Genomic DNA, 13,688 nt, shown 5'->3' with positions numbered 1-13,688 from the left:
GAGCCTGTTTTATAAATACATGTTGTTTTCCCCACCCTTATTAGGCTTGATATGAAGACTTAAAAACAGTTATAGGTGATTTTTAACCCATTACAGAGTATGCTGTGAAGCCTCAGTAATTCATAATTAAAAGAAACCTTCTAGGCAGTATCAATTTTATAACTTTTTCAGATGAACTAATAGTTATTCAGTATTTGAGATTGCAAACGAGTAATTCAGGTTTTGAGCAATGAGTAGGATAAAGTTACTGTCGTCTTGGTGCTTATAATACAATTAGGGAACTGATGCAAGGTAAAATATAAATTCTATGAGATAGTTTATTTTATCACTGTTGTGAATATATATTAATCAAGAAAAGTATATTGCCTAACATGTCTTTAGAAATAAGAATTTAAAGACTGTATAATATCCAGGACTTTAATTTAGAGAATTAATAAATTCTTATGAAATTAATGAAAGTGAGTTTTTTTGTTATAGTTAGTAGCTTACTAGGCAAATATATTTTAAATGGACTAACTGAAAGGAATTAAAAGATGTTCAAATTAATGAGGTATTGTTAGATACGTTAAAGTAGTAATCTGTCCTAGATTCACAACTTTAAAGATATTTGTTTGTTGATTCATTAAAGAAATGTTTGCGTGACAAAAACATTGCCATATGGTAGGAGTAAAATAGCAAGCCACACAGATAACACTTGTTTCAGTTCAGTTCAGTCGCTCAGTTGTGTCCGACTCTTTGTGACCCCAAGAATTGCAGCACGCCAGGCCTCCCTGTCCATTACCAGCTCCCGGAGTTCACTCAGACTCACGTCCATCGAGTCCGTGATGCCATCCAGCCATCTCATCCTCTGTCATCTCCTTCTCCTCCTCCCCCCAATCCCTCCCAGCATCAGAGTCTTTTCCAATGAGTCAACTCTTCCCATGAGGTGGCCAAAGTACTGGAGTTTCAGCTTTAGCATCATTCCTTCCAAAGAAATCCCAGGGCTGATCTCCTTCAGAATGGACTGGTTGGATCTCCTTGCAGTCCAATAGACTCTCAAGAGTCTTCTCCAACACCATAGTTCAAAAGCATCAATTCTTCGGTGCTCAGCCTTCTTCACAGTCCAACTCTCACATCCATACATGACCACTGGAAAAACCATAGCCTTGACTTAGGGAAATTCTAATTTAGTAACCAAAGGAGAGAGTCCATGCATTTCCAAGTCCAGAAGTATCTCAGGAGAAAAGAGGTGTTTAATTTTAGTCCATAATGTATTAATCAGTTATTTCCTATTATTCTATATTTTATAGCCTGGTAATTCATAATGAATGTAAATAAGAAAGTTTGTTACTCTCATTTCAGAGTCTTAAGGTCATAGATTAGTCATTTGATTCTTAAAATAGTAAAAGAATTAAACACAGTGCTATGTATCTGGAATTTATGGGCCAGGATATAGTCTTAATTAGTAATTTGATAAGGAGTTTTTCATTTTTTCATGATTAAATACATATCAATTCTATTGGAAGCTAAAAGATAGGGGAAAGGGTCAACAACATTAATGGAAACTTTGAGGAACATCTCAGTAAGAAATTCTAAAGTCACTCTCTTTATAGATACTCTTTCTGGTCAGTAATTTGACAGTGATGCTACCAACACATTGCAGCTCTTAAATGGTAAAGAAACAGTAATAGCTCCTAATGTTTACTGAATGTGTACTAGGGACATCATTGATTTCTTTATCATTGTAATTTTGATTTGTGTTTCCCTAATTATTAGAGATCTTAGTTTTCTGAATGTTGAGCTTTAAGCCAACTTTTTCACTCTCTTCTTTCACTTTCATCAAGAGGCTTTTGAGTTCCTCTTCACTTTCTGCCATAAGGGTGGTGTCGTCTGCATATCTGAGGTTATTGATATTTCTCCCGGCAATCTTGATTCCAGCTTGTGCTTCTTCCAGCCCAGCATTTCTCATGATGTACTCTGCATAGAAGTTAAATAAGCAGGGTGACAATATACAGCCTTGACATACTCTTTTTCCTATTTGGAACCAGTCTGTTGTTCCATGTCCAGTTCTAACTGTTGCTTCCTGACCTGCATATAGGTTTCTCAAGAGGCAGGTCAGGTGGTCTGGTATTCCCATCTCTCTCAGAATTTTCCACAGTTTATTGTGATCCACACAGTCAAAGGCTTTGGCATAGTCAATAAAGCAGAAATAGATGTTTTTCTGGAACAGTCTCACTTTTTTGATGATCTAGCGGATGTTGGCCATTTGATCTCTGGTTCCTCTGCCTTTTCCAGCTTGACCATCTGGAAGTTCACAGTTCATGTATTGCTGAAGATCATGGCATCTGGTCCCATCACTTCATGGGAAATAGATGGGGAAACAGTGGAAACAGTGGCAGACTATTTTTTTGGGCTCCAAAATCACTGCAGATGGTGATTGCAGCCATGAAATTAAAAGATGCTTACTCCTTGGAAGGAAAGTTATGACTAACCTAGATAGCATATTCAAAAGCAGAGACATTACTTTGCCAGCAAAGGTCCATCTAGTCAAGGCTGTGGTTTTTCCAGTAGTCATACATGGATGTGAGAGTTGGACTGTGAAGAAAGCTGAGTGCCAAAGAATTGATGCTTTTGAACTGTGGAGTTGGAGAAGACTCTTGAGAGTCCCTTGGACTGCAAGAAGATCCAACCAGTCCATGCTAAAGGAGATCAGTCCTGGTGGTTCTTTGGAAACACTGATGCTAAAGCTGAAACTCCAATACTTTGGCCACTTCATGCGAAGAGCTGACTCACTGGAAAAGACCCTGATACTGGGAGGATTGAGGGCAGGAGGAGAAGGGGACGACAGGATGAGATGGCTGGATGGCATCACCAACTCTATGGACATGAGTTTGGGCAAACTCTGGGAGTTGGTGATGGACAGGGACGCCTGGCGTGCTGTGATTCACAGGGTCACAAAGAGTTGGACACGACTGAGCAACAGAACTGAACTGAATTATTAGAGATACAAACACAGTTCTTAACAGTCAGGCATTCAGCTTGTATAATTTAAAAACATAAAATTGTATAGATCAAAAAATTATATCATGGTTTAATTCACCCACATTCCATACCTGATTTTGTGTTTCCAGAAGCGGTAGTAAATGACACTAGTGGGGAGAACAAGTCTGGAGCAGCAGACATTGCGGCAAGCCAGCATGTGATGGTCTGTGCCCTGCAGGAGCTCGGGAGCCTGGTGCAGAGCCTGAATGCCACCGCATCCCCTCTTATTCAGGAAGCATCTATAGGTGTGCTGTTCACTTATAGGCCAGAATATTTTTTTCAATATTTTTAAAAGTCATAAGTGTGATTGATAAACTCCCAATTGGTTGCTTAACATGGTAATTAGCAGTTTAAATCATCCATTAAAAGTTGGGTTTTATTTAGGATTATTTATTTGTGATAATGAATCTTGAATTAAATATTAAAATATTGCTTTGAGAGACAGAAACAGTCATGGTAGTTTTGTTCCTAAACTTTATTGAATACATCAGCATTTTATAATTCATTGGATATAATTGTACCATGTTCTTTGTAGAAAACTTTCCTAAGTTGAGATGTGTGTGTTTTTTGGCAGCAGTTCTGAAAGTATCTGTGTAAAATTGTAACACAATAATAATGGTGGTGTTATACATAGTCTTTTAACTCATCAAATTGTGTGACTTCATTAAAGAGTAATTCTGAGTATTTTTTAGGTCTTTTGGAGACTGTGACCTCAGTGCTTCTCCATCCAAGCATGGCAGCTCGACTTGCTGCTGCCTGGTGTTTGCGCTGTGTGGCTGTGGCGTTACCTTTCCAGTTGACGCCATTTCTAGACAGATGTGCAGAACGGCTCAACAGCTTAAAAACTTCACCAGAAGCTGTTAGTGGATACAGTTTTGCAATGGCTGCTTTGTTAGGTGGAGTTCATCAGTGTCCTTTGGGCATTCCTCATGCCAAGGGAAAGGTATGACAAAGATCCTAGAATTTTAAGTGCTAACCCGTGGGCTTTATTTAGTCTTTATTTAGTCTTTAGGAATACCTTCTGTGTTTGATGTTGAACTGGATGATCGAACAAAAACAGTTTTGCGTGATAATAAGTGACATAGTATTCTGTTTATATGGAGTTAGGCCGTGCTGTGCTGCGCTTAGTCGCTCAGTTGTGTCCGACTCTTTGTGACCCCATGTACTGTAGCCCACCAGGCTCTTCTGTCCATGGGGATTCTCCAGGCAAGAATATTGGAGTAGACTGCCATACCCTCCTCCAGAGGATATTCCCAACCCAGGGATCGAACCCAGGTCTCCCACACTGCAGGCAGATTCCTTATCGTCTGAGCCACCCGGGAAGGCTGTGAATACTGGAGTGGGTAGCCTATCGCTTCTCTGGGGGATCTTCCCGGCCAGGAATTGAACCGGGGCCTCCTGCATTGCAGGCGGATTCTTTACCAGCTGAGCTACCGGGGAAGCCCATATGGAGTTGACAGACCCTAATTAAAATTCGATACTTACTTCTGTTACAGAAATAATAGGTTTTGTCTGGGTATAATATCATTTTATGATTTATTTTAGAGAGATATTAGAAAAACCTTATACTGATTCTTTAGAAATCAGAGCTTTTCTTTGGAGTTTTAGAATTATAATTCACATTGCTATATTCAAAATGTCAAGAGAATGTGCTGTTGCTATAGTTAGCATTTTGGTAATACTTAATAAAATTTGAATAGCTGTCATGAATCAGTTACCTTTTTTTCGCCTTTCTTTCTGCTATACCGTATACTACTATGAAGATTTTCTTCTTAGGAATATAAGTGTTTATATAAGTATTATTTGCAATTTCATATTGGGCTAAAGTTTTTAATTTTTCTTTTTTCTGGGTTACTTGGCCCGTGTCCGTTCATTTTTGTGACTTCAATAGCTCCTACTCAAACCCGGGCTTCCATCTCCCTTTGTCACATGCTTGTCTCCTACTGATTTTCCTTCTTTGGAGTCTTTTTCTCCCATCTCTTCCATGTTTTATATGTGCTCAAAGACCCTTAGAGACTACGCAGGATCAGAGAATAAACCGTAATCACCTCTGTCTGCTAAACTTGTACTTTCATAATTTGCTTTAATTCTTTCCTTTCATTCTAGTTTCCCATTGCGCTCGTCGGACTAGCCACATTGCTTTCTTTCCAAGCTTTTCTTCAGCCTCCATGTCTTTGCTTATGCTAACATCTTACATTAGAATTTCATCTCTCTTCTTGTTAACCTGCACCAAACTTAGCTGCTTTGTTTAGAAGCCCAATTCAAGTTCCATCTCTTCCATGAAATGCCTTCAAGGCTACCCAGTCTGTGGTAGCCTTTCTCTCTGCTGACCACTGCATCTGTACTGTTACTCTGTCGTCTGATCGTATGCTGCTTGTTACTTCCCTTTCTTCCTGTGTCTTTTCTAACCACCTTAAGAGTAGCTTAATGGAAAATTTATAGTAAGAGTTCAACAAATCTTTAAGTGTAGGTTTACAGTGTTACTGCTAATAGCATTTATTAAGTGACTGCATGGATCAGCACCATTCTGAGTGCTTTCCTGTATTAACTTATTTAATCCGCACGTGAGTGACGTTGGTTCTCCTGTTATTCCTATTTTAGCAACGAGGCATAGAGATGAAGTTATTCTAGGTCGGAAAGCTAGGAATTGACAAAACTGGGTATGAACTCAGGCATCTCGGCTCTGCAAGTCATATTCTTAACCACTGTGCTGTTCTGGGTCTTCTTTGAGTCAGCAGTGCAGTTGAGATTGATTAGGTATTGATGTTGCCTCTTTAAAAGCATGTTAACAGCAACAACAAAAAAGGACAAATTCTTTTTTAAGAAAAGTATACTAGCTATGTATTTTCTTTTTTCATCTTGGTAACTTGTTTAAATTAAACTCCAGTTCTAAACCTCTCTTGCAGATGGTTGTTAGTATTGCTGAAGATCTCTTACGAACTGCTGCCCAAAATAGCAGGCTGTCTTTACAGCGCACCCAAGCTGGATGGCTCTTACTTGGAGCACTCATGACTTTAGGTACAGCTGTAACTGAGTGGGATTTTATCTTATTCTGTAACTGTCAGTAGACTGTAAAGAAAGTTTAAAAGTATTCAACTTCACTCTCTAGACTTTGAATGAGGCTGTAAAATGATAATGGTGTTTTTCTCATCATTTGGTATGAGCTTTTTCAGTAATTTCTGTTTATGTACACTTACTGAGAAAGTGAAAGTCACACTGTTGTGTCTGGCTCTTTGCAACCCCATGGACTGTATATTCCATGCTGTTCTCTAAGACGTAATACTGGAGCTGGAATGGGTATCCTTTCTCTTCTCTAGGGTATCTTCCCAACCCAGGGATCGAACCTAGGTCTCCCACATTGCAGGTGGTTTCTTTACCTACTGAGCCAAGTTTCACCTTTACCATCAGAATAGCCATGGTCTAACTGATTAGCCTATTAAAAGAAACGAGGTATTCCATGCCCAAAGTGAAGGCTAGTGACGTAATTTTACTAGGATGATAAAGTCACACAGTAAATAATATCTCTCGTTGGCTTTACATCCTTGGCGTTATTCTTATGCACGTCACTGTCCTAAGTGTTATGACAAATCTGAGATGCAGATAAAGTTTAGCATTATACATAGAACAGAAGTACATGTTTTTATTGTCATAATATATGGTATCAATATGTTATCACTGTAATAAGGTGTGTCCACTTTTTACTTCACATTTTCGGCTTCTTCTATAAAAAGTATGTGTGTGTGTACTAACTGCAGAGTTGCTAACTGCTTGATTGATCTACCTTTTGAAAACTGAACCTTGATCTGCTTTCTAAAGAAAATAATAAGTGGTAACTTTTTTCCAGAACATTATATTAAGTATGTTATGTGGTATATTAAATGAGTTCCTTAGCAGTATAAATATAGGTTCCTACTTCTAAATATACCACTCCATGAAAATTAACCATATAAATTGCCCTTAAAATGGAGTAGTAAATATTTATACGTATGTGTTTAGGAACAGGTGTATATGTTTATATACATGTATGTTTATAGAAAAGACATCATGAAATATGTCCTAGATAACTTTATTGTTGATAGAATGTAATCTGTCATTCTAAATATATCTGAGTAATTTCTTTTAGATGACATTTTATGGATTTATTTTATGTTGGATGCTATAAATATTGTTAGTTTCTAGATGAATTTTACTATGCTTCAATAGATATATATTTTACTTACAGAATAAAAAACATTTTGAAAATGTTAGAGATTAAGATAGAGATAAGAATTATTGTTAAAGCTTATTTGGGGCTCTTTTCTATGACTTTTTTTTGTAGTGTTATATATAGTATGGTTTTGTATTCCCATTTTCTTGGTTAGGACCGTCTGTTGTTCGTTACCATCTACCCAAGATGTTGTTATTGTGGCGAAACGTTTTCCCTCGTTCTTTAAAGGAATTGGAGGCTGAGAAGGCCCGAGGCGATTCTTTTACCTGGCAGGTAACATTGGAAGGTCGTGCTGGAGCTTTATGTGGTAAGAACTGAAGGGATTGCACTTTCACAGTATTATTTTCTTACTAAAATATTTGTGAAGTGAAGGTAAATCATTGCTTCAGTTTATTTTAATATATAATGATGAGTTTGTAGACTTTTACATTTAGAAAAAAACTTTGTAAATAATCTATACCAGTTTACTAATTTTGTAGTAAAAATGGAGTTAAGTCTTTGAAAAGGAGATTAGAGTTTGCGATCAAACAGGAGCTAGAATCCAGGCCTCTTAATTCCCAGTTACCGCAGCCTTCCACCTGAAGAAGCACTGAGTCATCATGTGAAAAAACCCAGTGCTTATTTAAAGGAAAAAGAAACTCAGGATTACCAAGTTTACTGAGTTTACAGTTAGTCTTTTTCATGCCAATAGCTGTTTTCTCCTATCAGATATGCAAAAGTTGATACATTTTTTAGATATCAGCATTTTCAACAAGTGTGAAATAAAGTTGTTTTTGTTTGGGAGTCAGCAACTTATAGGAAAGGCTCAAGTTTTGTTTTATTTGGGAACTAAAATTACACTGAGTGACTATCCTTTTTTTTTTTTTTTTAACTTTATTTGAAGATGAAAATTACTTCTTTTTCCAAACTGTGGGAGATGGATGTGCACTTAACTATAAACACGGCAGGGCAGAGTGTCAGTTTTGTGCCCATATATCTGAGAGATGATAGCTCTACTGCTAAAGAGCCCACAAAGATACTTCTGCTCACTGGGGCATTATGTCCATTCCTGGTTCTCTTCTGAAACAGCTCTCTTTTTCAGTCATCTGAATTCACATGGGGTCATAGACCTCTGAATTCTCACTCACGGAAATCTTCTTAAGAGACATCTCCCCTTCCTCTGCCTCTGTTGTCCACTCTTCTAGCCTTTTCTAATGAGTTTTCTCTGTCGTTGCAGTTGGCTCTTCTTTTGGTTTGGCCTTGTTTTAGAACCTGATGTTTTTGTAATAATTAAAACTTTTAGGAACCTTTATATAACTTTATAAATTGTTCATCTTCACAAAAGCTGTTTCAAATCAGTCTTTTCAAAATTTTTATCTAGCAATGAGGAGTTTTGTTGCACATTGTCCTGAACTCCTAACTGAAGATGTGATTAGAAAATTGATGACCCCTATTGAATGTGCCATGACTATGATGTCACAGTAAGTAGGCAATTAGAACACATTAACATCCAATTTTATATATTTAAAAATTGCCATGTTTTGTAATTCCCTAAACTGTCATGTAGAAAATGTACCAAACTTTATGTAAAGTGACTTTAAAAATTATAGTGATATAGATTGAAATAAAACTGTGTTTTATAGTGTTTCTCTTACTAATAGTAAAAGTCACAAAATAAAAACATAATACTTATCAGTGTACTTTGATGGTACATTGATATCGTCTGGATATCATCTGGATATCACATTGATCTGACTGGAAAAGAACGTTTTAAGTACTGCTTATTCTATAAGCTGATACGAACTATGCTTTTGGCATTTTAGCATCCCCTCTGTAATTAAAGCCCACGGAGCTCATCTGAAAGCTAGTGCTGCCATGGTCCGTTTACGGCTTTACGATATCTTGGCATTGTTACCTCCAAAAACGTACGAAGGTAAGTAAAACTTGTGGATGTTTAATAAAAATTCTTCATTATGCCTTTCCAGCTCTTCACAGTATCATCGAGTTCTGACCCTGGCTGCCTCACTGACTCACTATGCAAAGGAAGGCCACCATTTTCCTTTTCATCATACTGAGTGGCTAACGCTTGTTGAGCACTGCTGTGTTTCAGGTCCCATCCTAAGCCCTTTATAAGTATTAGTATCTTTGACTCTAACCACAGACCTTATAAGGCTAAAATATAGCTTTGTTTAAAGGTAAAAAATCTTGGGTACTTAGAGGTTGTGTAGCTTGCACGGGTCTGGGAGGTAGTAGCAGAGCTTGGATTTAAACCCAGCTGGTTCATATTCAGAGTCTATGCTTTTGATGACTATCCTGTTATGATATAGCCAATAATTTAGGAATCTGGAGGGAGAATATTAATGTACTTTTGCAGAAATTAAATGTCATATAAATGTTAATATCCCAGTGCAAACATGACTGAGAACTTTGATAGGCCCTGGTTCAGTGTTTGCACATCATTGAGTAATTAATAGTAAATAATAATCATATTTAACATATTTTAAATAAAGAACTTTTCCTGAATTTGAGTCTTTTATTTAAATAATTTGGACTAAAAGGCATAATCCAATAATGAAGAAGTGCCATTATTGTGTATTAAAACTAGCAATGAAACATTTAATACTGATTTTTAAAAAAAGGAAATAGGGATTTAATTATTTTACTTCTGTTGAACATATTGCTGCTCTTTGTAGGTAATGATTGTCATCTTCTTAAAAAGTATTATTTTTTATCTGATCTGAGTTCTGTTTTATAGGCTCTTTCAACGCACTTCTTAGAGAGCTGGTGGCAGAATTCACTTTGACCGACAACTCAGCCAACACAACTACTTCCCTCCTCAGATCCCTCTGCCACTATGATGATAGTGTTCTACTTGGGTCCTGGCTTCAAGAAACTGATCATAAGTCAATTGAAGACCAGGTAGTAAACTATACATTGAATTGATTACTAGCTTGATTGATAAACAGTGGTACTTTAAAATACATTGTCATTTTAAAAGAAAATATTGTAGACTGAGGTTTACTTTTCATTTATCTTTCTTAAGACATTTAAAAATATCTTCTTAGTGGTGGATAAATAAGGAGAAAAGGTAAGCAGCAATAGTTAGAATTGGGTGAGTTGTCTTTATTTAATAGGCTGTGTATTTAGGTATCCTGTGGCTGCTTTTGCAAAGATCAATTTTGACTAGCTTTTTGGTTGTTGGTGTTCTGTTTTGGTTTAGTTTATTTTGTGACAGATTAGAGAGAAATAAAATTTAGTAGACTGAAGATTTAGAACCTTTTTTGCCCACTGAATACAGTATTTCATATATATTTTTTAAAAAGTTTCTAAAGGTCACTTTAAAAAACTTTTTTTGTGGGTTTAAGTTATTCCTGATGTTATTTTGCTTACACATTTTAAGGTGGGTACTATAAAAATGTTTTAGAATGAACAAGGTTTTTAAAAAAATTGTATCAACCGTTGCGACTTTGTTTAGATAGCCAAATTACATACTTCTCTATTTAAACATTTCCATAGTTAATCATTCTGTTCTTTTATTATTACCTTTTCTCTCTCCTCCTCTGTTTTACTCTTCACGCCCAGTACTTGGTAAGTGAATTTCCTAAAGTAGATTTCAAATGATTTTTATGTCCTCTTTTTGCAGCTCCAGCCAAACAGTGCATCTGGGAGTGGGGCTCTGGAGCATGACCCATCCTCCATTTACTTACGAATACCTGCTGGAGAAGCTGTGCCTGGGCCTCTTCCCCTTGGAGTTTCAGTCATTGACGCTTCCGTGGCTCTTTTTGGTGTAGTGTTTCCTCATGTTTCTTTTAAACACCGGTTAGTATAAAGTCATAGTTAAATATAAATTATTTTTAAGTAGTAGATTTTCCCAGCCAATGAGTTTCCTTTTATTTCTCATTCATTAGGTGTTTTTATTGTGAAAAGATGTGGAATTTTGTCATTCTTTTATTGCATCAATTGAGATGATTTGGGGTTTTTTCCTTCATTCTATTAAGGTGCTGTATCACATTGATTAATTTTTGTCTGTTGAGCCATTCTCAAATTCCAGGAGTAAATCCCACTTGGTCATAGTATATAAACCTTTTAATGTACTGCTTTAGTTTGCTTATATTTTGTTCAAGATTTCTATGTCAGTATTTGTATTCGTAATTTTCTTGTAGTGTCTGCCTGTCTTTGATATCAGTGTAAAAATTTTTTAAATATATTCTGGATGCAACAACAAAAAAAAGAGTTCAAACAATAGTCTCACAAACATAATAACATAAATTACATGCAGACTCCACATAGTTTAAAACTGTTTTTCAGGTTTGAGTCCATGTTCCGGCATCTAATAACTATTGTATTGTGGACCAGGTCTTATACAACAAAATTTTCATTGTAGTAATTTGTTTGCTGGTTTATAATGCATAGTATGTTTGCCTGTATCTTTAATTAGGGACAGCAGTTTTCCAAGTTTTTTGATTTTGTTACTGAGAAAGTAAATGAATGATAAGTCTACCCCCTAAATGTAACATTTGTCAGATGTTAAAATCTGGAAATTGGAACACTAAAGTAACTGATTCTTTTCTTAATGGGAACATTTTAGTTTGCTATGCTTTATGTCCACAGACACTGTACTTAACTTTTAGGTGCTTTATACTTATAGTGATTTTCCCAGAAGAAGGACTAAAAATGAATTAATGTAAAATCTTCACAGATAGTTCAGGTTTTAAAAACTATGCCTCAAGAACATTGTTGTATTTGTATAGAAAAGATAGCATGTCTTTACGTATGTAGGTTACTTGACTGTTTTTTAACTTGAGGGGAGAATTTTAAATATGGGATTTTACTTTATCCAGATATCTTCAAGAACATCTGGTTGCCATGTGAATGTTAAAGACTTAAAAGTGAATCTTATGAAGCATCTATTTTAATGTTCTTGTTTTAAAACTAAAGAAATCTAGGTCTGAGAGCTTGTGGTTTGCCAAAAATTACACAGCTAGTTGTGAAAGCTGTAACTAGAATCCAGGATTATCTTAACTTTATCAAATCACTTTTGTGAAACAAGATGAAGTAAAAATAGATAATTCTATCAAAAATATAATATATAACATAAATATCCAGAGATGGAGGAATCAGTGAATACATTATGGAAAGTTGATAGGCTGAAGTATGTTTTACAGAGACAGTGTTTTGATATCAGCAAATGCTCATTATGTAATTTTAAGTGAAGAATGTAAAAGACAAGTGTTGCAGTTTCGATTTTAAAATATGTAGAAATGTTCAGCGGTTATTCCTAGGTAGTAACTTTTTCTTGATATTTTTCAAGTTAAAAGAAGTAAATACTTTATAGAAGGGGAAACCTTTTTTTTTAAGTTGCGCGTTTGAGATCAGTTATAGGCACACGATGTTTGATGGCCGTGTTGGAGCACATGTACATCTTAGGTGTGTGCCTGAAAGCAATGTGGACAGTTCCCTGCTTCCTCACCATAGACGTGGGTCAGTGTCAGAGAGGTGTGCGCATGTCAGCCTGAGCAGGTGTCCTCTAAGAACCTCTGACTGGGCTTCCTCCTGGAGGAAAGATGGTTTCTTCCTGTTGGGTTTTTGAAGAATGCTTTGACTTGAGACCTGTGGCCTTTTATAATTGAGCTTAAACCCTTCCAGTGAAATTCCCCTAGATTCCTTTGCCCACTCCATTTCTTTTTAGGAGAATCTGGTGTGACTTCATTCTCTTTAGTCAGAATAGTCTCAAATGGCTGTGATTTGGGGAAGAGGGGGTAACTGTCTCATTTTTTAAAAATGAAAGAGTGAAACCACCAATTCACCTCTGACTTTTCACATTTAACAAAAGTGACCAAGCTAAATCTTAAAAAAAAAAAAAAAATCTAATTAGCTTCCAAAAACAAGGCATGAAGTACTATTTTCTTCTATGTGTGAACATTTTAAAATTTCCAACCTAAAAGTCTTCCACAGAGATGCACAGCTAATGATGGTTATTCTGTTCAAGAGACCTTGAGCATCTACTTTGTTGCACGCTGAAGATGACTCAGATTATGGCCTCATTTTGCTGGTTGAAACTTAATGTTAGTCTCTTGTGTTGTGCCAGTTAGTTGTTTCATGTTTGTCTGTTAATTCAAAGAAGGGGGGAACTGGTTTAGACCAGGGAATGAAAATAGAGAAGTGATAGCATGGGGCGTTATTTGTTAAACAGCGTGTCTTATCTCTGTTTTTTGAGCCATATTTGAATAAAAAGTAGTGCTAATGTAATCTTTATTCTATTATAGATTACAGATGTTGGATCACTTTGCTGAATGTGTTAAACAAGCCAAAGGTGTTCGCCAGCAGGCAGTGCAGCTTAATATCTTTACAGCTGTACTTAGCGCACTGAAGGTATTTACTTTTAAAACATAGTAAATGTTCTAAACTGAGATTTTAACTAATACCTTTAATATAGTAATTCAGGCATACCAAGACTATTATATAATCTATAATACTAAGT

General features: G+C 36.2%; 1 protein-coding gene across 2 annotated transcripts in view; it reads left to right on the top strand.

Moving 5' to 3' along the window:
- HEATR5B (HEAT repeat containing 5B) overlaps positions 1-13,688 on the top strand; it is a 99,621-nt gene that overhangs the window by 20,244 nt on the left and 65,689 nt on the right. For both annotated transcript variants that reach the window (XM_005686481.3, XM_005686482.3), the window contains exons 9-17: positions 3,111-3,266; positions 3,714-3,964; positions 5,928-6,039; positions 7,383-7,535; positions 8,589-8,688; positions 9,031-9,140; positions 9,963-10,126; positions 10,851-11,026; positions 13,474-13,579. In XM_005686481.3, coding sequence (XP_005686538.2) covers positions 3,111-3,266; positions 3,714-3,964; positions 5,928-6,039; positions 7,383-7,535; positions 8,589-8,688; positions 9,031-9,140; positions 9,963-10,126; positions 10,851-11,026; positions 13,474-13,579 — 1,328 coding nt within the window. The remainder of the gene's footprint in view (positions 1-3,110; positions 3,267-3,713; positions 3,965-5,927; positions 6,040-7,382; positions 7,536-8,588; positions 8,689-9,030; positions 9,141-9,962; positions 10,127-10,850; positions 11,027-13,473; positions 13,580-13,688) is intronic.

The sequence above is a fragment of the Capra hircus genome, chromosome 11, assembly GCF_001704415.2.
Source record: "Capra hircus breed San Clemente chromosome 11, ASM170441v1, whole genome shotgun sequence".
NCBI lineage: Eukaryota > Metazoa > Chordata > Mammalia > Artiodactyla > Bovidae > Capra > Capra hircus.
Note: the sequence above shows the minus strand (reverse complement) of the source record. Positions and strands in the feature narration are given on the sequence as shown.